General features: G+C 65.2%; 4 protein-coding genes across 5 annotated transcripts in view; 3 read left to right on the top strand and 1 right to left on the bottom strand.

Moving 5' to 3' along the window:
• The window catches only part of B4GALNT4 (beta-1,4-N-acetyl-galactosaminyltransferase 4), a 30,434-nt gene extending 24,788 nt beyond the window's left edge, over positions 1-5,646 (bottom strand). For both annotated transcript variants that reach the window (XM_063332618.1, XM_063332619.1), the window contains exon 1: positions 5,306-5,646. In XM_063332618.1, coding sequence (XP_063188688.1) covers positions 5,306-5,456 — 151 coding nt within the window. In that variant the 5' untranslated portion in view covers positions 5,457-5,646. The remainder of the gene's footprint in view (positions 1-5,305) is intronic.
• A 5,078-nt stretch (positions 5,647-10,724) lies between these two features.
• On the top strand, positions 10,725-12,334 carry LOC134514418 (dispanin subfamily A member 2b-like). Its single transcript, XM_063332244.1, has 2 exons — positions 10,725-10,959; positions 11,746-12,334. Exons 1-2 carry the CDS (start codon positions 10,765-10,767, stop codon positions 11,953-11,955), a joined length of 405 nt encoding a protein of 134 aa, XP_063188314.1. The 5' UTR covers positions 10,725-10,764; the 3' UTR covers positions 11,956-12,334.
• Positions 12,335-16,083: 3,749 nt separating this feature from the next.
• On the top strand, positions 16,084-17,592 carry LOC134514419 (interferon-induced transmembrane protein 1-like). Its single transcript, XM_063332246.1, has 2 exons — positions 16,084-16,322; positions 17,153-17,592. The coding sequence occupies exons 1-2, from the start codon at positions 16,107-16,109 to the stop codon at positions 17,318-17,320; spliced, it is 384 nt and encodes a 127-aa protein (XP_063188316.1). The 5' UTR covers positions 16,084-16,106; the 3' UTR covers positions 17,321-17,592.
• Positions 17,593-18,299: 707 nt separating this feature from the next.
• Positions 18,300-19,727, top strand: LOC134514420 (dispanin subfamily A member 2b-like). The gene is made up of 2 exons (XM_063332247.1): positions 18,300-18,540; positions 19,305-19,727. Exons 1-2 carry the CDS (start codon positions 18,355-18,357, stop codon positions 19,458-19,460), a joined length of 342 nt encoding a protein of 113 aa, XP_063188317.1. The 5' UTR covers positions 18,300-18,354; the 3' UTR covers positions 19,461-19,727.
• The last annotated feature ends 72 nt before the right edge of the window (positions 19,728-19,799 follow it).

Below are 19,799 nucleotides of genomic sequence, written 5' to 3'. Positions count from 1 at the left end.
GAGCGCTCTGCGCTCTTCTCCTTCTGCCATCACTGAGGTCCAGCAGGACCCGCTGACCCACCGCACACGGACACACGTGCGGAAACCATCCCCCTGCCCGGGTCTGGGGTTTCTGCAGAGACCGGAGCGACCATCGGGCCCCGAAACATCCTTTCCCCAGGGAAGGGACCACACGGCTCCCAGCAGCAAAGCATCCCTACAAACAAAGCCGCATCCCTGCTCCTGCCGTCGCATGCTCAGTCCCGGGGCACGCAGGGTCAGTCCCCAGGGATCCGCTCGACCCCGCAGCCCAATATTCCGGGCAGCAGGAGCAGGACCCCGGGCCAGGGTTACGAAGCCCTTTTCCCTGGGCTAGGGGTCAGACGCAGGCTCCCCCCACGCCCTGTCTCCCCGGTCACCGGCACCGAGCTCTCTGCAGCCGAGCACCGCTCCGGGTCCCCATGCTGTCACCCCAGACTGCCACCACCCCGGGGACAGATGGCCGGAGCAGGGATGGGATCCCAGCGCGGGGGTGCATCGCAGCCAGCCCTTAGCCCCCTCAAGCCAGCAGCAGGAGGGCAGAGTTAGGGAAAAATTACCCCGGAGTAACCCGTTTGTTTCCACCGCACTATCAAGCCCTGCAACCCCCCACGTCCCCTGGCTCCAAGGGACTTTTCTGGGGACCCCCCCAGATGCCGAGGGGACCGGGTCACGGCCAGGCTGGGCAGAGGCGCCGCCACAGGGTGGTTCAAAGCCAGTTGTGTCTTTGAATAACCAAAAATAGGCATGTACCAAATTTTTTTCATACTTCTCCCCACCACCTGCCAAAAAAGGCCCCGAGACGCACCCAGCCCCCCCCAGCCAAAGGACAGGGCTCGCTTGTCCGTCTGTCCATCCGCCTCCTTTTCCATCCGGCTCGCTCCTGGCAGGTCCGGCGCGGTGACAAAGAGCCGATTCAGGGCCGCCGGGCACCTGAGCGGAGCAGGGCAAGGAGCCCAGGGCAAACCGGGCCACAGCCCCCCAGGCAGACAAGGGCTGCGGGGCTGGAGAAACGGCCTCGGTGACACCAAACCCAGCCCCTTCCCCTGCCCCAAACCTCCCTTTTCAGCAGCGGGGATGGGACCAGCTTTCCCGGCACCGGGACCCCGCGCTGAGGGGTGTCCGTCCGGGGAAAGCAGCGATAGGAGAGGGGGGTGATGCCAAGAGACAGAAAAAGCAGCACCCAGGCTCCCGGCAAACGCCGCTGCCCGTCCTCTTCAAAGGGCTCTTTCTCCTTCTCTTCCCTACCTGCTCCCGCCATCCTTGACAAAAGGCACGGAACCCACCGCGCTCCGCAGCGTTTCAGCCTCCCAATTAAAATCAAAGCTCCTATCGCAGCCGCTCCGTCCAAAAGAGACCCGTTATCCCCCGCAGTTTGGGGGTGGCGGGGGAAAAGCTGCCGCGCGTCATCCCGAACCTTCTCCCTCCGGCTCTCCCTGCCCGCCAGAGCCGGAGCGTCCCCGGGGAGGGACAGCCGGGGACGGGGCTGAGCCGAACAAAGAGCATCTGACCCACCGCTGCCTACGGCACCGGGGGAGCCCCCAGCCCAGGGCAGGGGGTGTCCCCAGCTCCCAGCCCCTCTTCCTCCAAAGCACAGGACAACGCACGCAGCCAGAGCCGGGCAGCGCCGTGTCCTGCGGGGATCAAGAAGCCCAGATGCGTTTTTCCCCCCGCCCCGACAGCCCTGCTTTAGCCGTGAACTGGCTTTAGCCTCCTCCTGGCCCCCTCCAGCACCCATCCTGCGCCCCCCCAGCTGCAAAACCCTCCCCAAGCCTGGCTCCCGGCCCCGCAATGCCCCCAGGGGCTAAACCGCTGCCCGGCCAGACGGCTGCGGGGCAGAAGCAGCCCCCCCGCCCCTGCTAACAGCCCGTTTAAGTTTTTACTGTAATTTTTTTTCCCCCTTTTTCCTGTTTTTTCTTTTTTTTATTTTCCTTTCCACCTGGCATGCCAGCATTTCCACCCCATTGACTCAGAGCGGTTTCCAGCCGGGAGAACACCGTAATGGCCTCGTTATTTCAGATGAGGAATCTGTGTGTTCAATTAGGCAGAGAAAGGTAATTATCTACTTGTAGAAGATAAGAAAAAGGCGGGGGGGTGTCACTTTATCAGGGACACAGCACCAGCACGGTTCCCAGCCAAGCCCCCGGATGCTCCAGCTCCGCGTGTGGCCGCCAGCTGGGCCGAGGGGATGCGGTGCCCCCCGAATGGTCCCCCCACGCCTTCGCCATGCTCCCCGCCGCGCGCAGACCCCGCCACCGCCACTTGGCCTGGTCCTCCCCACCTCACACCCCCGCAAGCTACCAAAAAACCTCATGCCCGGCACCTTCAGCCCCCAGAAAGTACATCTGCTGGGTGACACCTCATTTAATGAGTAATTAACCTTTTTTTTTTTTTCATACATCCTCTGCCAGCTGACGCAAGCCGGGCAGCATCCTCGGCGGCAGGCAGGTTCTGGCTCACGGTGGCCAAAAAAGAGAATTCGTCTCCAAATCTCAGGCAGCTTCTGGTGCACAGACCTTTGCAGTGACGCTGAAGAGCGCCGCATCCTCCCCAGCCCCCTCTGTCCCTGCGGGGACAAGCGTCCCCCCCATCCCTAAGGGATCTGGTACCAGGACACACCAGAGCTCCCCATGGATCCGGGAGGAGGACAGAGACAGGTGAGCCGGGAGGGCACAGTGACCCCCCTCCCACCTGCTTGCCCCAGCTCAGGGACACCAACTAAGCCCTGGATGTCCCCAATATTTCAAAATATCGGTGCCCTGATATTTCGGGCACTGTCTGCTTCCCATCAGGAAGGCGGCGCACGCCGACAGCTGTGCTCCAGCCCATCCTGGGGGACTTCTCCTGGAAAATCGGGGAGATGGAGAAGAGCGAACCCCATCCCCACCTCAGCGGGACCCCCGGCCTCGGGAAGCACGCTGAGCACGCTTTGCCCCCCAGCACGGCACGAAGGCGGCTTCGACGCGAGCGAGGTGGAGGGGAAACATCTCGGGGTAGCGGGGGCTGCCCCGGAGCCCTCCTCCAGCACGGCTCTGCCCCACAGCTCCCCCCACGGCTCAGCCCCCAGCCCTTCCCTTCCCCCCACACTCCCCCACGAAGCTTTTTTTTCAATATACTTTTTTTCCCCTGACATTTTGTTTTATTCCTCTTCTTTGGTTTTGACTCCTTTCAGTGTTTTCCCAACTGAACCAGCTCCCCGGCTCTCTGCTGGGTTGCAGCAGCAGGACTGGGGTCTGTCTGCGCGCGGCCAAACCCCTTCCCCAGCCCCCACCCAACCCCTCTCCGTCGCCACGCTTCCAAAAAAAGGCTCAGCGGGACCCAAACTCCAGCTTTGCCAGGCACCCGCCCAGGCTTTAGGCACTGCCTGGAAAATCCCAGTGCCAGGAGCAGCATCTCCCTGAAGTCCGGTCCCAGACTGCGGAAAGGGGCACGATCCAGCCTGGGTGAGGTCCAGCTTCCCCTGGGAAGCCCCCACCTCGCCATCACCCAGCCAGAGAAGATGCCTGAGCTCCCCACAGCACGGGACGAATCCAAACCCCATCGCCAGACCAGCGGAAAACCCCACCGGAGCACGGTCCTCACCCGGCACTGCCCAAGCCGTGATCCCCCCACGTTGTCCCCAACCCTCGCGGACCCCCTTCTCCCCCAAAGCCATGTGCCCATCGCCCCCCGCCTGTAGCCACAGGGCTTCCCTGCTGTGAGCCGGAGCAGGGGTCTGGCTCTCCTCGCTGCTCCAGCAAACCCTCCGGCCCCCCTCGGAGCATCCTGAGGGCAGCCTGGGATGCAGGACACGTAGGGAGGAGGTGGCGGGGGGTGGGGGGCAGGAATAGGCGCCTACAGGGTTCAGCACCCAAAAACACACCCAGGGAAGGCGCCAGCACGCAGGGATCGCTCTGTGCATCCTCCCCAGAGGAAAACCTCGGCTCACCCTCGTGCTGCTGCATCCCGACACCCAGAGGGACCCCGATCTATGGCTGTAACAGCCGGCCATCCGCAGGGCCGATGATCCCACACCATCTCCCCCCGGCCCGAGGCTGCCGGTCCTGAAAGAGGAAGGACTCGACCCTCCTTAACGTGAGGATCATCGCGGGGACACGGGGCAGCCCCTCGCCGTTCGACTTCTGGAACTTGTGGCTTTTCCATGAATCCCGACCCTGCAGCCAGGAGAGGAGAGCAGGCGGCGCAGCCCCCCCCAGCCTCCTCCGAGGCGATGCACAGCCAGCCTCATTTCCTGCTGCTCCTATTAGCATTATCCCCATTTCCCCGATTTCACCGTAAGGCCCAAAAATTTGCAGGATCATGCTGCTGCTACGGTCGGAAACTTTGGTTTTGCCAGCTGAGAGGCTTCACGGGCTTCCAGACCCGCTCTGACCCGCTCAGAAAAGCTGTTTCTTGCCTAAATAAGCACTAACTCTCGTTTCTGCCCAATTTTTTTAGGACAAAAACCACTCGGCGAGTGCAGTCCCACCAGAAACATTACAGCTCAAGTTTCACCCGACAAATATTTTGTGCAGTTTTATGCCAGCCGAGCAGCCCAACTAGGGTAAAGCAAGGAGCAATTAAGCCCAAAGGCGAAGCGTAGGGCGAGCACTGGCCCCTGCCTCTCCGGAGCATCCCGGTGCATCCCTGGGCATCAGCCGGAGCATCCCGGGTCACGTCCCTGGGGGCAGCCCAGGCCTGGAGGAGGGCGGAATTTTGCCGACCGAGAAGTGCGGGCTGGCAAAGCGCTGGGAAGGACAGAGGGTTGGGTTGGGTTTGCCCCTTCCAGGCAGCGAGGAGAGGCTATAAATGGCCTTCTTTGTCACCGCAGCCACAGCGGCAGGAGGAAAAACAAGGATGGAGCCGCTCCGGGGAGGGGGGAATGAAAAACCCCCAACCAGTTTGGGGTCCCCCCTGGTCACCCTGGTCCCTGATGGTGCCGCACCAGGACACGGTGCCCATGGTGGGTCCCGCTCTCCCCAGACCTGCCCGGGCGGTGCAGGAGGGACAGCCGCCGGTGGGATGGGGGTGTTCCCACTCCCGCGGGTCTGGGGGGCTCCCACCCCCACGGGTGCTGGGGGGGGACGGGGAAGGCTCCGACCCCCGCGGGGACACAGCAGAGCCGGGAGGGGGATGCTCTGGAAGCCCGGCGTGATGGGAGACATCCATCACCTTCGGCGGGACACCCCACACCCCACCGAGGCCTCGCACCGAGGGGTGATGGCGGTTGAGAGGGGACCCCCCGGTGCCGCCCCCGGTTGTTGGGGGGGGGGGGGGTCGCCCGCCGCTTCCCCTCCCGCCCCGTTACCTCTGCCGTAGGCGAAGTGGAGGCGCAGGGCGCGGCCCTGCCGCACCAGGCTGATGTGGAGGTAGGTGAACCAGACGGCGAAGGTGAGCAGCGCCAGCAGCAGCAGCAGCTTCAGCTGCTTCCGGAGCTTCTTCACCGGGAGCCGCGGCATCCTGCCGCCCGCATCGCCCCCGCCGCCGCCGGCCTAGCCCCGGCCCATCGGGCCCCCCGCCCGCCCGCCCAGCCCGCTCGCTAGGGGCCGGCCGCCAGGGCAGCGGGGCGGCGGCGCGGCTCGGCGCGGAGACCCCCGGCCGCCCGGTGCATCGCCGCCGCCCCGGCGCGCCGGTCCCGCGGGCGGGGGAATGAATGAGCGGGGCCGCCGTGGGAGCCGGGGGGGGGGGGCGGAGGGGGGGGGCGCGGGCCCGCCCCCGCGGCCCGAGCGACGGCACCGGCGGCCAATCGCGGGAAGGCCCGGGCGGGCCCGCCGCCAATGGGCGTCCCGCGGGGGAGGAGCCCGCGGAGGCGCCGCGCGTCTCCACGCCAACGGGCCGGCATCCCCGCCAGGCGCCGCGGGCGAGGCCATGCGGGGCGCGGGGGGACCGCGTCCCCGTCCCCGTCCCCGTCCCCGCGCGGCCGGGGGACAGGGCGGCGGCGGAGCGGGAGGGAAAGATCTGTCTGTGCCGCTGGGGGGGGCGGCGGGGCCGGCGGGAACGGTGACGCGGGCCGCGGCGGGGCCGCCCCCCGACTCCTCCCCCCCGCAGCGGGGATGGAACGTTCCCGCGCGGCCGCGGCTGGGGGCTGCGGGCCCGGCCCGGCCCGCGCGGGTGCGGGGACCCCCTGATCCCCCCTCGCTGGGGGCAGAGGCCCCGTGGGGGCGGGTACAGGGTTTTCCCCGGGACCCCCCTCGATGGGGTCTGGGATCCCCCGGAGGCTGGGATCCCTGGGATGCTCCTTTGGTGGGTGCAGGGGTCCCACGGAGGCCGGGATCCCCCCTCGGTGGGTGCAGGGATCCCGCAGCTGCCCTCTCGCTGGGTGCAGGGACCCCATGGAGGCTGGATCCCCCGATCTCCCTTCGCTTTGTGCAGAGATCCTGTAGGGGAGGGTGCAGGGATCCCCCAGGATCCCCCCCTGCTGCGTGCAGGGTTCCCTGGGATCCCCATCAATGGGTGCAGGGTTCTTCTGGGGGCCGGCATCCCCTGGATCCTCTCCTCGCTGCATGCAGGGACCCCATGGGGGCTTGGATCCCCAGGATCCTCTACGCTGGGTGCAGGGATCCCCCTCGCTGGGTGCAGGGATCCCGTGGGGAAGGATGCAGGGATTCCCTGGGTCCCCACTTGCCGGGTGCAGGGATCCCATGGGGGCTGGGATCCCCAGGATCTCTCCTCAATGGGTGCAGGGATCTCCCAGATTCCCCCTTGCTGGGTGCAGGGATCCCCAGGATCCCCCTCGCTGGGTGCAGGGATCCCCCAGGGCCGAAGACGCTTCTGCCAGCGGGACCTTCTGGAAGTGCGAGGGCTGTAGCTCACCCTGTGCAAAACCTAACAGTAATTAACAATAAGGATTAATTATGCCGGCAGTGACTAAGGCCTTGCTGCTGGCGGGTTACGGGCTGCGCAGCCTTGAAGGAGCCGCTGGCCAGGGCTGCTCCTCGCAGCCATGGCCCTGTGCCCTGGGGACACCTGCGCTCAGCCAGGCTGAGACCGGCCACAGCTCACGTCACCGCTGCACCGCATGGTTCTCCCTCCACAGAGCGGTGGCAAAAACATTGGGTTATTTTTTTTTCCTCCTTTCCCGCTCCACAAGTTGAGGCAGCAGCTCCTCCTCGCTGCAGCTCGGGGCTGGGACGAACACGCGCGAGAAATCGGTTATTAGAGAAAAAAAATAATACATTCACAGCTAGGAAAACTAGAGGGCACCAGTGCTCTGGTTTGTGTTTCCCTGCGCTCCTCTCCCTTACGGATGTGGAAGGTTAATTAGCTGGTAATTAAGCCCAATTTAGACAAACAGGCGGGGAAAGCGGCAGAGCTCAATCCTCGTTAGGAAGCGAAGCCGAAGCCGCCCTGAGCCCCCCGGGGGCGGCCGGGGCCGGCGGGGTGGCCCAGGCGGGGGGGAGGAGGAGGAGGAGGAGGAGGAGGAGGAGGCCGGGATGATGGGGATCTCTGCCCAAGACTCTCCCAACGGATGGGGAAGATGCGCGTCTGGGGAAATTAAGCCATTATTTGCCCCATTTTTTGCCCCTCTCCAGCAAAAGGAGTGGGAGGTGGGGGGTCGGGGCACGGCTTTGCGCAACCTTCAGCCACGGACCGAAGTACGGCCTCTTCCCACCCACCAGCGGCCCTGGGGGGGCCGGGAGGTTTGGGAACCCTGGTGGGATGTCCCCAAAAATCCGTGACTGGCTCGTGCTGGCCGAGGAGAGAGGCTGGGGCACAACGTCCAGAATAAGAAGAGCAAATATTCACGTGCGCGCCGTGTCCCAGCCCAGTCGGGGCACCCGAATGTGCCCTTACACGGCGTTCTCATCCCCTTCGGCCCTGCAGGGAGGAGATGACGTGACTAACCATTAGCACCCGCACTGATCACTAGCACCCCGTTACTGATGGGAGTCAAACTTTGCGGAGCAGCTCCAGTTTGGCAGCGTCCTCGCAGCTCGTCTCTCGATGCAGGTGTCCCCGGGGTCAGTCCTGCCAGAGACACCGGTCTGTGACACCAGATGGTGCTGGAGCGTCTCAAAGATGATGCTGGGAGGGTCTCAAAGATGTGTCAGAGGGATTTGGGATGCTGGCATTACCTTGGTTGTCCCAGGGTATCCTTCATCCTTCACGGACAGCTTGAAGCTTCTGCGAAGCAAAGTCCGTATTCCCGGGGCTGGGCTGTCCTTTGTTTTATTTAAGCATGAATAATCCCAGAGCTGCCACTAAAATTTTATTACATCCTTATATTACAGTGTATAACATGAATTCAGACGTATTAACTAAGTTAATACACCGTCATACTGTAGGGGCTGGTTGCTGTACGAGCCAGGGAGGGGAATGTTCGTGCGGGTGTGCTGGCGCTCGGGGTCGAGCCGCAGCGCTCCTGCCTCGGAGTGAGGGTGCCTTGGGAAAATACTTCAGAAGGCGGTTTTGAAGCCCAAAACCACAAGATAACCGAAGTAGATAACAAGATGCCAGAGCTACAGTGAAGGCTTCGATCTTGGCTGTACTACTGCCTGGCAGCCAACTGCTTCACCCATGAATGTCGGCAGAAGGGTGGGCCCCAGGTAGGCTCCCCCCGGCCGCAGTGGGACCACAGGGCCGGGGGCTCCCCTCGAGCGGGGACGAGGGGATCCCTCGTCTGGGATCGTCAAGGGTTGGGGACCCCTCACCCGGCACTGGGAGATCCTTCCTCGCCCGCCGCGGGGAGATCCCTGACCCGCCACGGCTCCTGGGTGCCTGAGTTGGTGCCGTGAGACATTACTAACCCCTGCAGCTCCTCGATATTAATTCTGAACATTGTACAGATCATTCCATTAGGCATAAACCATCGTCCAAGGCTGAGACCCAGACCGGACCTGGCCGCAGCTCGGCTCTGTCAGGAATTCCGAAAGCAAAGGGGGGCCTGCTCCGACCTCGGGAGTCTTTGCGTCTCCCTCGGTGGGAACCATTCTAACTCCATTCTAACTCCTTTTTCCTCCGTATGTTTCTTCCTCACGGTAATTACCAAGGCAAACCCTGCCATCAAACTGACTGAACCCTGGTAAACCGCTGGTAAACGCTGTTAAAGTCCATTGAATTTATTGAACTGCCCAACTGTTATTTTACCCCAATAAAACACAGCGCTGCTGCTCTCTTTCGGGCCAGGTGCCTTACACTCATCCGCGGACAAGGGGCACGGTGCCCGGGGGACCGCAGGGTGCCAGCATGGGGCTTTGCACGGGTCCAAACGACATCCCCAGGAAGTGGCACCTTCCGGCCGCATCCCGTATTTGTGGGGGACAGAGCCAGGGCCGGGCTCAGGTCCCTCCACGGGAGCAGGGATCGCTCCCGGGCTGCCTTGGAGGTGATGGAGCCGCAGGGGACGAGCTGGCAGCCAGGCATAGCCCGTCCCGGTGCTGCTGGAGCCGCTCTCCCCCGCCTCACCAGCGGGATTTCAGGGATTTCATGATTCCCAGCCCTTCGCACGACACACGGTGACATGCTTGGCCCTGCCTTGACGAGGTTTCCGGGAAGAAATCCCCTCAAAAAAAACAAAGGGAGCAGCGATCCGTGCTGTGCCAAAGGGATGATGATCCTGGGCAGGGCTCCCTCTGCCAAAAGCCCTTCTCCTTGGTGGGGACAGGGACCACGGGGGCCACAGAGTTGTGTCCCTCAGCCTCTGCCACTGGGGAAGGGAAGGGAACGGGGGAAAGGAGGGGACAAGGTAAGAAGGGGGCAACGCAGGAGGAAAAGAAAGAAGGGGGGAAAGGGGGTGAAGAAAGAAGGGGGCAAAAAGGGGGCAAAGGAGGGAACAAAGAAAGAGAAGGCAAAGAAGGGGGTAAAGCAGCAGACAAGGCAAAAACAGGATGAGGACAGGGGCAAAGACCAAGGGCACAAAGACGGCGGAAAGAAGGGGATAAGGAAAGAAGGGGCAATGAAGGGGGTGAAGAAAGTAGGAGGAAAAAGAGGGTGAAGAAAGAAGGGGGGAGAAAAGGGGCAAAGAAGGGAACAATGAAAAAGGGGGCAAAGAAGGGGACAAGGCAAGAAGGTGATGAAGAAGGGGTCAAAGAAAAAGAGGGCAAAGAAAGGAACAAAGAAAAAGGGGAAAAGAAAGGGGTAAAGAAGCGGCCGAGGCAAGAAGGGGGTGAAGAAGGGGGTTAAGGAGGGGACAAGGAAAGAAGGAGGGAAAGGGATGAAGAAAGAAGGGGGAAAAAAGGGGCAAAGAAGGGAAACACAGAATAAGAGGGCAAAGAAGGGGACAAAGAATAAGGGGGCAAAGAAGTGGCCGAGGCAAGAAGGGGGTAAAGAAGGGGACGAGGAAAGAAGAGGGAAAAGGGGTGAAAAAAGGGCAAAGAAGGGGGCAAAGAAGCGGCCGAGGCAAGAAGGGGGCAAAGAAGGGGGTAAAGAAGGGGGTAAAGAAGGGGACGAGGAAAGAAGAGGGGAAAGGGGTGAAAAAAGGGCAAAGAAGGGGGCAAAGAAGCGGCCGAGGCAAGAAGGGGGCAAAGAAGGGGGTAAAGAAGGGGGTAAAGAAGGGGACGAGGAAAGAAGAGGGGAAAGGGGTGAAAAAAGGGCAAAGAAGCGGCCGAGGCAAGAAGGGGGCGAAGAAGGGGCAAAAAAAAAAAAAAAAAAAAAAAAAAGCAGCGGGCAAAGCGAAAGGGGCCGGGGGGGGGCTCCTCGCCCCGGGCCGGCGGTTGCCGTCGCGGCCCCGTCCCGCCCCGTCCCCGCTCCCGGGGAAACGAAACCGGGTGCGTCCCGCCCCCCCCGGCCCCGGCCCGCCCCCGGTCCCACCGCAGCCCCGAACCCGCCATGGAGCGGTCGCTGCCGCCCTACGAGCCGCTGGCGGAAGGGTTGGACATGGAGGGGCTGCCGCGGAGCACCGTGGTGACGGTGGAGCCGCCGCCGCCGCCCCCCCCCCGCGACCACCTGGCCTGGTCCCTCTGCAGCGCGCTCTACGCCAACTTCTGCTGCCTGGGCTTCATGGCGCTCGTCTTCTCCATCAAGGTGGGGGGGTCCCGGGGGGGGCGGGGGTGAGACACGACGGGGGGGGCCGCGGGAGGGCGGGGGGGGCCGGCCCCGGGGACCCCACTGAGCCCCCGACCTCAGGGAGACACGCGGAGCCCTCAAAGTCAGGGAGTCCTGCGGACCCCATAGAGCCCCCAGAGTCAGGGAGACCCGTGGACCCCATGGATCCCATAGACCCAAAGTCTGGGAGACCCATGGAGCCCACAGACTCCCCACCCCGGGGTGCCCCATGGAGCCCACAGAGCCCCCAAAGTCTGGGAGACCCATGGAGCCCACAGACTCCCCACCCCAGGGTGCCCCATGGACCCCACAGAGCCCCCATGCCCAGCGAGACCTGTGTACCCCACAGAGCCCCAACCCTGGGGTGCCCAAAGCACCCCACAAAGTTCCCAAAGTCAGGGAGACCCATGGAGCCCACAGAGCCCCCACCCCGGGGTGCCCCATGGAGCCCACAGAGCCCCAAAACGGAGGTAGCACCGTGGACCTCACAGAGCCCCCAAGCCCAGGGTGCCCAAGGGACCCCAGAGAGCCCCCACTCCACGGAGCCCTGGCCCCACGGAGCCCTGGCAGGAATCTCTGGAGAAGGCGGGGGTTTGGGGCAGTCGGCACCGCGGGGTACCCCTGGTGTAACGGGGGGAGCTCAGCCCAGCGTGGCAGCTCAGGCCGCGTGGTCCCTCCAGCTCCTCTCCCCGGCTGCAGCCCGGAGCCCCTCGGGGCGTCCCGCTCCGCTGCCTCCCCACTGACTCTCCCCTCCTCCCCCCCCAGTCCAGGGACCGCAAAGTCCTCAGGGACTACAGCGGGGCCCTCAGCTACGGCTCGACCGCCAAGTACCTGAACATCACCGCCCTGGTGCTCAACATCTTCCTCGTCATCCTCATCATCGCCCTGATCGCTACCGGCACCATCACCATGATGAACGTCCTCCACCAGCAGCAGGAGCAGTACCCCCAGTACCCCTGGCATCGCCCCACCTAGCCCAGCCCCTGCTCCGCGGGCAGCGCACTCCCCCCCAATGTCTGCGAGGAGCCCCCGTCACCCCTCGGAGCGGGGGGGAGATGTCCTCCATGCAGCCCCACGGAGCTTGCGGGGGTCCTGTCCCGCTTTCCTCACTGCTCAAGGCCCTGCAGAGCCCTCTCTGGTGGCCGCCCTCGTTGACTTCCCTGGAAGTGCCTGGAGACACCTCTCCTCTGGCAGGAGCCGAGCACCCAAAAACTGCCCGTAGCCAAGGGAAAGAGCTTTTCCGCTTGCCGCTTCGCTCTCATCTTGTAGCCCCAAGTGCCTCTAAGAGCAACCCAAAGGAGAAACGCCTCGTTCAGAGAAAACCGCGCTCAAATAAAGGTTTCTTTCACTTTTGGCCCTGGCTCAGTTTCATTTTCGCAGGGGGTGGTTTGGGGTCCCCGGCTGAGAAGTGGCGTCTGCCCTCGGGACGTGCCTGGGGAGGGAAATTGCCCCTTGGCACGGAGCATCACGGAGCATCACGGGCTGATGCTCAAGGGTGCGCCAGGCTGGGCGAACCCGGGTACCCGCAGGGCAGAGGCATCCATTCGGGATGTCAACGATGCGGGCAGCACCTCGTCCTTGCCGGGGTGTCACCAGGAGCACCCCCATCCTCACCCACCCTCGGGGGGGGCGGGGGGTAGGAGGAAGCGCAGCCGAGAGCAAGCTTGATTTTGGGGGGCGGGGTATGCAAAGGGCTTGAGCAAGATGAGCCCAAAGAGGACTCGGTGCAGCCGAGCCGGGGGGCAGCGGGGCCGGGAGGGGCTTCCAGCGGCTGGGGGAGGCTGGGGGTGGCGTGGCTCCATCCCAAATGCTCTTGCTGCAGGGAAGAGTGGGACAACCCAGCCCTGAGCGACGGGTGGTGGGGACGCCGGCCAGGCAGGGCTGCTTTTGGGGGGAAGCGAGACAGCGACACCCCCCCTCCCCTCCCCTCCAAAGCTTTTCCAGCATCGAGCCCTCGTGCCCGCCATCCCCGTCGCGGCAATGCAGGGGCGAGCAGGGAAGCGGGCAGGAATCCTCGTGCCTACGGAGCTGCCGGCACATGGCAGTCGGCTCCATGGATTCGGCACTGCCCGAAGTGACCCGGGCAAGACCCCGCGAGAAATCCTGGCTGGAGCCCATCTGGCAGAGCTGGTGTGCGGCTGGCCTGGCTTCCCCTTTCCCCAGCTCCCTGGAAGACTTTGCGCTCCTCGCCCTCGGCAAGCTCAGGTCCTCGGGGCTGGGGCCCTGCGAGGATGGGAGAAAAAAAGCCTTTTTCTTTTTCCTCCTCTCCCCAAGAACGTTACGCTCCTGCCAAGAAGCTGCGCTCATGAGTAAGATGTCAGAAATCTCGCCCACAAAACACAGCGGTTATTTGTTGCAGGATCCCTGGCACCGACCTCCTGGTGAATCATTTATTCCTCCGCTTCTTCCCGTAAGAGCAAACAAGCACGTGCGGCTCCAGGCTGCAAACGGGGCTCCTCGCTGCCTGCCCGGGCGCGGGCCACCGACACGCCGGCCAGCGGGACACCCCGTCAGCTGTCCCCCTCCAGCTGTGGAGGACGAGAAGTCTTTTGAAAGGGCAGCGAACCCCGGCTCGAAAACACCGCCCCAACCTTTCGGGCTCTCGGCTGCTTCATTCCAGCGCTGGCAACAGCCGTGTCCATTACACAAGGGGCTGGCGGGGTGCCAGCGGCGGGGCTGGATCGCATCCGCTTCCCGCTTTCTCCCTGACCCCGGCAGGAGCGGGATCCAGCCCTGTCCTGCCCAAATCTTGCACGTCACATCGCTGCCCTGCGGAGTTTTGGCGCCCAACGGGGCTGGCACAGGGGGAGTGGGCTCACCCTGCCCCCCCGGGAGCTCTGCCCCCCTCCTCAATCAGCCAACACATGCAAAAAATCCCGGGGCACGTCTGCCCAGGAATGCTCTGCAGCCGAAAACCCGCCGGGGCGGTGGAATGGAGTCGGAGGGGGAGAAGCAGCCCCTCACCCCCCACAGCACCCCAACCACCCCCCCCCTCGATGTCTCCCCAAAGGGCAGCCGGGGGTTTGGGCATGGGGACACCCCTTGGCGCCCGGTCCTGGGGGAGGCCGGGAGGGAGCCCGGGGGGACAGCGGAGACGGTGGAGGGGGGGAAAGCGGGGAGAGCAAAGCCCTTCTTCTGGGGTAAATCCAGGCGGTTTGGGGGCTGCGGCCCCGCAGCGGTGCTCCCCGGATACAAACAGCCTGTTCCTGCTCCGGCGGCAATTGCTCCGGGCCGTTGGCAAGCGGCCACCGAGCCCTTGGACTCCCTGCCCCGCTGCCAGAAGCCGTCCCGGAGCCCGTGTCCCGGCGGAGCCGCTCTCAGCCCGGCCGAAGCAGCCCCCCGCCGAGCCAGCCCTCCCGCAGCCCCCCGCCAGACCCTTCCCTCGGGCGTGCAAAAGCCACCCCCGCCTCGGGCTGCCCTGCGCCCTCCCTCTGCTGACCCCCCAAAGCCATCGCCCGCCACCGCCCCGTGAAGGACACGGCGGGTCCCCCCGGCCCCGCTCGGGGGCACCCCCCAGGCCCAAGCCCCCTCCCCAAGGGCTGGGGCGCGGGTGGGAGCGGGGCCGGGCGGAGGCGACCGAGGCGGGGTGAACTTTGCCTCTCTGCTTTCTGGCGCTGCGTTTGCTGTGGTGCGAGGGCAAATAAACGAAAAAGCTGGAAGCGCCGGCGGGGAGGTGGGAATTTCGGTGGGCGGTTGACGCCGAGCTCGGGTCGGGGAGACACCAGCCATGATCCCCCTTGTGCCGGGGGTTTGTGGGAAACAGGACCCCTAAACGGACGCTCGGAAATGAGGGACAAGGAACAAACCGGCCACGCTCGGTCCTTGTGGCTCCCGGTTGCCTCTGGCCAGCAGCACGCCGCCACGGGTCCCTTCGCCTCTGCGCGAGCCAGAGAAGCACGTGGTGTCCCATGGAGGGACCCCGGCACCTCAAAATGGGGAACCCCCCGCCAGGCTCCCGCTTCGTCAGCAGCGCCGTACATCAGGAATCGGGGCTGGAGCGCAAACACCCCCCCGAAACCCCCTCCGAGCCCTCGCCCTCCTCCAGCCATCCCCATGTCCGTCCCCGCCAGCCTCCCCGTTCCCCACAGCCATTCCTTAATTGTCACCATGACCTAATGAACCTCGTTAACCGCCAGGGGCAGCCCCACCGCAGAAGTAGCTGAGGAGAAAAAAAAAAACAAACCAAACCAAAAAATCTCTATAATTTCCTGTGGTTTAGGACAAGTGACATCTGGGGCCAGGACTTTTGGATCCACACCCAAAGTACCGGGATGGCAGGAAACGGTGACAAACACCTTTGCCCTCCTCCCGACAGAAACCCCCCTGCCCATCTTCAGCGGAGGAAATCCCATTTCTCAGAAAAATACGAGAGCTGCGTTTCCCTGTATCAGCCTCTCAGTCGGCTTCCAGGGGCCGGCCACCGAGCAGGAAGGATGTGCATGTTTCCAAAACCCAACCTAGTTTCTACCTCTGTGTCTTGGGGACTTTCTGATTCGGATGGTTTTTACCCCTCCCTGCTGCTTTCTTGAAGCTTTCTTCTGTCTTTTTCCCACCCCTCAACCTGTTTTCTTTGGCAGCCACAAGTCCTCACTGCGGCGGCACGGCCTCCTCCTGCCAACCCGGCCGCTGGGTGACCCCCGCCGCCGCTGCTGGCTGGCGATGGCACCCTCGGTGGGGCTTTGCAGCTGGGGAGGGGGTTTTGGGGAGGCTGGTGGCTGCCCCCCGACCGGCGATGTGTCCCCGCTGTCCCCCCCGTGCCCCGTGTCCCCGCTGCGACTGACTAACCCCAGACTCTGTCCCGACCTGCCCAGGGCAGAAATCGCTTATATCAGCCCCAGAGGGCAAAAAGCAAAGAGGAACAGGCGAGGGGCCTGCCCCGCGGCATCGGCCACCCCGTGGGCACCCCCCTCCGCCTGCCCCCCGCACCCTGCCCGGGGCTGGGGCTCTGCGCCCCGCCTGCCCCTCCGACCCCAGCCCGCCCGGGGAGCCCACCTGCCCCCGTCCCCGCAGCCCGTCCCAGGGCCCAGCGTGGTGGCAGGCGGGGTGGCCCCACCCTGGCAAACCCTTCCTCTCGCCTATAACTAGCCCGGGCACTCGTGTCCCCGCCGCTCGCCCCGCTGCTAGCCATGCAGAGCTACCCCCAGTCCGTCAGCATCAACATGCAGCCCCACGGCTGGAACGGGGCAGGTTCCCCGGCCACCGCCTTCGGCCCCACCATCACCTCTTTTGTTCAGCCGCAGCCCGTCCCCAACCCCCAGGACTTTGTGCTCTGGTCCTTCTTCAACGCCATGTTCTGCAACCCCTTCTGCCTGGGCTTCATCGCGCTCATCTTCTCCATTAAGGTGAGGGGAAAGTCACCCCCGTCCCACCACCCCCCTGCCCGGCTCGGGGGTCCTGCCTGCCCCCATGCCAGGGCTCCCTAATCCCGTCTCTTCCTGTCCCATCTTGTCCCACCCCGCCGAATCCCATCCCGTCCCATCTCGTCCCACCCTGCCCCAAACCGCCCCATCCCCACCTCGTTCCCCATCCTTTCCCCCATGAGACGCCCCCCCACTCCCTCCTGCCGCGTCCAGCCCCACCATGCCGCTCCGCACCCAGCGTCCCCGGCAAAGCCACCATTCGAGGTGGCCCGTCCTCTTTCGGTGCTTTGGGAAAGCCTGAAGTGAGCCCCAGCCGTCTCCCACTGGGGGGACAAGGCGGGCAGCCGTCCCCCGGCTCCCTCCCCCGGCACTCCCGACACCACGGCGAGGCTTGGCCCCTGCCCAAGATAAGGAAGAGCTGCTCCCTGCCCACCTTCCCTTTGTTACCTCAAAAGCGAGTACTTTGTGATGGGTGCCCTGATAACCGTAGAGGCGGGCGTCAGCACCTGCCGGCACTGCGGGAATTGCCACCCAGGTGCTCCCGGCCGGACCCCCCGCGCCTGCCCGGCCCACAGGGACTGGGCAACGCCTTGCCAAGTGTAACGGCTTTAATAAGCCATTAGGAAAGTGCTTTCAGGCTGCTGCGAGTTCCATTTCTGCCATGTTGGGGTGGGTTTCGTGGGGTTGCAGCAGAGCCTGGTGGATCCCGCTGCCAGGCTCCGATGGCAACGGAGTCCTGGATGTCCCCTCGGCCCATCGCCGCCACCACCTCTGGCTCGTGCCCGGCCACTACCCGTCTCCTTCTCCCACAGTCCAGAGACGGGAAAATCGCCCACGATCCAGCAGCTGCCAGCAGCTACGGGAGGACGGCGAAGCACCTGAACATCGCCGCGCTCTGCCTGGGCATCGTGGGGACCATCATCTGTATCGTGGTGCTGGTCATGTACTACAACAGCCTGCGGGTGGGCAGCCACTTCTAACCCTGTCCCACCCAGCAGCAGCCTCGCTTTTCCTTCCCTTCCACCCCACTCAGCCGAAACCCACCCAGGAAGACACGGCGGCTCCGATGGGACCTTCCTCCCCACTCCCACCGGGCCCGGGGGGACCTCAGGCACCCTCCTGGTGCGCCCTGGCTGAGACCAGCGCTCTTCACCATGAACACGTGGGGTGAGCTCACAGCAAATAAAGCTCTGTGCCCACCCTTCTCCTTGGAAATGTCGCACTTTGGGGTTTTGGGAGATGTTATTCCCCGCAAGCGTTCCCACCTCGGGGGGGGCCAGGGCTACCCCATAACTCAGACGAGTGGGGAGGCAGAGCTGAGCGAGGAAGAGCAGCAGGAAATGGGGCGCCATGTTGGCACCGTTAGTTGAATATAAACAGACACCCCCTCCCCGGGCTTCTGGGGTGTTCAGAGACCCCCCCACCGCTCCGGGGCCAATTTCTGTGCTTCCTCCTGCCCGCATCATCCACCCTCCCCGGCAGAGATGGCCACCATGGGCCATCCCTCGCCAGGCTCCCAGCGCCGGCCGAGGAACCTGGGGTCCGTAGTGGGGCTGGGGGGGGATCCCACCTTGCCTTGCACCCCCCTGCCCCTCGTTTCAGCTCCGTGAAACCGTCTGCCAAGCCCCCGCACCGTCCCCGCGCCCCTGCCCCGGTGTCACCTCCCCACCCCTCGCTGCCAAGGGAGCGGCCCCCCCGAAGGGGGAATTTGGCTTTTGAGCCCCACGAGTCCCCTCGGAGTCCCCAGAGCGCCCCACACCCGCCAGCGTACACTGGGTGGGGGGCACAGGGACACGCGTGCCCGTGCCCCGGGTGGCAGTGCCACCCACCGGGGAGGGGGCCGAGCCCCAGGTCGGTCCCCGGGGCGGGGGGGGTCTGTCGGGCCGCTCCGCCCGCGCTGGTGGCCCCGAGCCGGCGCTGGGGGCGGTGCGGGGCCGGTCCCCCTCCCCGGGCGGGCCGGGTTTCCTTTCCCCGGTGCCTCCTCCCTCCCCTCGGCTCCCGGCTCGGCCCGGCCATGAAGCCCCGGCAGACGGAGGTGTCCATCCCGCTGCAGCCCCCCGGGCGGGGGCCGACCCCCGACGCCGGCCCCGACGGGCAGCCGCGGGACTACGTGCTCTGGTCCCTCTTCAACGTCCTGCTGGGCTACGCGCTCGCCTACCTGGGCTGCCTCTGCTTCCCCGCGCTCGTCTTCTCCATCAAGGTGAGAGGGGCGGCGGACCAGGGACGCCCCCTCACCCGCCACCCCCGCTCCAGCCCGGCTCGGTCCCCTCCAACCGGCCGAGACGGCCCGGGACCCCCCGAACCGGCCCGTCACCCCCCAGCCAGCTCCTGCCGGGACCCCCGGGGCCGGCCTGTCCCCCCCAGCAGCTCCTCCTGGGACCCCCCGAACCGGCCCGTCCCCCCCAGCCAGCTCCCGCCGACCCCCAGACCCGTCCTCAGAGCCAACCCGAGCCGGGATCCCCCCCCGGGGACGCCCCGACCCAGTGCCCTCCGACGGCACCCCCGTGCTGAGAACCCCCCCCCGATACCCACCCCCCCGCCCCAACCCAGCCCGACCCCGGCCAGGGACCCCCCGACCCAGCCCGACCCGGACCTTTCCCTCACCTCGGGACCCCCCCGATCCTGTGTGTCCCCCCCCCCCCCCAGCCCTCTCTGCCACCGCCCCGGGTCCCCCCGATGCCCCCCCACCCACCCTATCCCCCACAGACCGCTCTCCCATCCCCGGACCCCCAGACCCGGTCTCCCATCCCAGACACCCCTCCCCTGGCACCTGGCACCCCCCGATCCAGGCGTCCCCCCCAGCCTGCCCCCCCCGAGAGCAGGCCCTGCGGGTGGGGGGAGTGGGCAGCGCCCGGAGGCTTCACCCCCTGCCCCAGGGCGACGTGTCCCTGAGGTCCCAGCACCGCTTTGCGGCCACCCCCGGGCCGGGTCGCCCCCCGCTGAGCCCCCCACTTGCCCCCCCAGGCCCGCGACTGCAAGGTGCTGGGGGACCTGGAGGGTGCCCAGCGGTACGGCACCCGCGCCAAGATGCTCAACATCGTCTGCTCCGTGATAATGGTCCTTGCTGTGGCCCTCGTCATCACCGCCATCATCACCACCGTGATGAGCAGCAGGACCTGACCACCGCACAGCCACCGGCCTGCTTGCTGCCACCCGGGGCGGGGGGGGGATTCACCTCCCCCCTCCTCCTCCTCTTCCCAAAATGTCCCCGCTTTGGGCACGCAGTGCAGGGGGAAAGGGAGTGATGCCCTGTCCCCTCGCTGCCCGCACCCCTGGGTGTCCCGGCACAGCCACCGTCTGGAAGGGGATGGGTGGGCCAGACTGGGACGCGGGGGACAGCCCCCCCTCTTTTCTCTGCTTGTGTGCCTCGGCAGGGAGCTGCTGGGCTTCCTGGGCGCCGTGGCACACATATGGGTCACTGTTGCCACAAATAAAGCTCGTCCTGCCAAACCCCTCTCG

The sequence above is a fragment of the Chroicocephalus ridibundus genome, chromosome 4 (assembly GCF_963924245.1).
Source record: "Chroicocephalus ridibundus chromosome 4, bChrRid1.1, whole genome shotgun sequence".
NCBI lineage: Eukaryota > Metazoa > Chordata > Aves > Charadriiformes > Laridae > Chroicocephalus > Chroicocephalus ridibundus.
Note: the sequence above shows the minus strand (reverse complement) of the source record. Positions and strands in the feature narration are given on the sequence as shown.

Bases quoted from the DNA above. Each gene is read 5' to 3' on its own strand.
- LOC134514419 (XM_063332246.1), top strand. From the start codon at position 16,107: ATGCAGAGCTACCCCCAGTCCGTCAGCATCAACATGCAGCCCCACGGC. The intron at 16,323-17,152 runs GTGAGGGGAAAG...CTTCTCCCACAG, and splicing joins CGCTCATCTTCTCCATTAAG to TCCAGAGACGGGAAAATCGC.
- LOC134514418 (XM_063332244.1), top strand. From the start codon at position 10,765: ATGGAGCGGTCGCTGCCGCCCTACGAGCCGCTGGCGGAAGGGTTGGAC. The intron at 10,960-11,745 runs GTGGGGGGGTCC...CTCCCCCCCCAG, and splicing joins CGCTCGTCTTCTCCATCAAG to TCCAGGGACCGCAAAGTCCT.
- LOC134514420 (XM_063332247.1), top strand. From the start codon at position 18,355: ATGAAGCCCCGGCAGACGGAGGTGTCCATCCCGCTGCAGCCCCCCGGG. The intron at 18,541-19,304 runs GTGAGAGGGGCG...TTGCCCCCCCAG, and splicing joins CGCTCGTCTTCTCCATCAAG to GCCCGCGACTGCAAGGTGCT.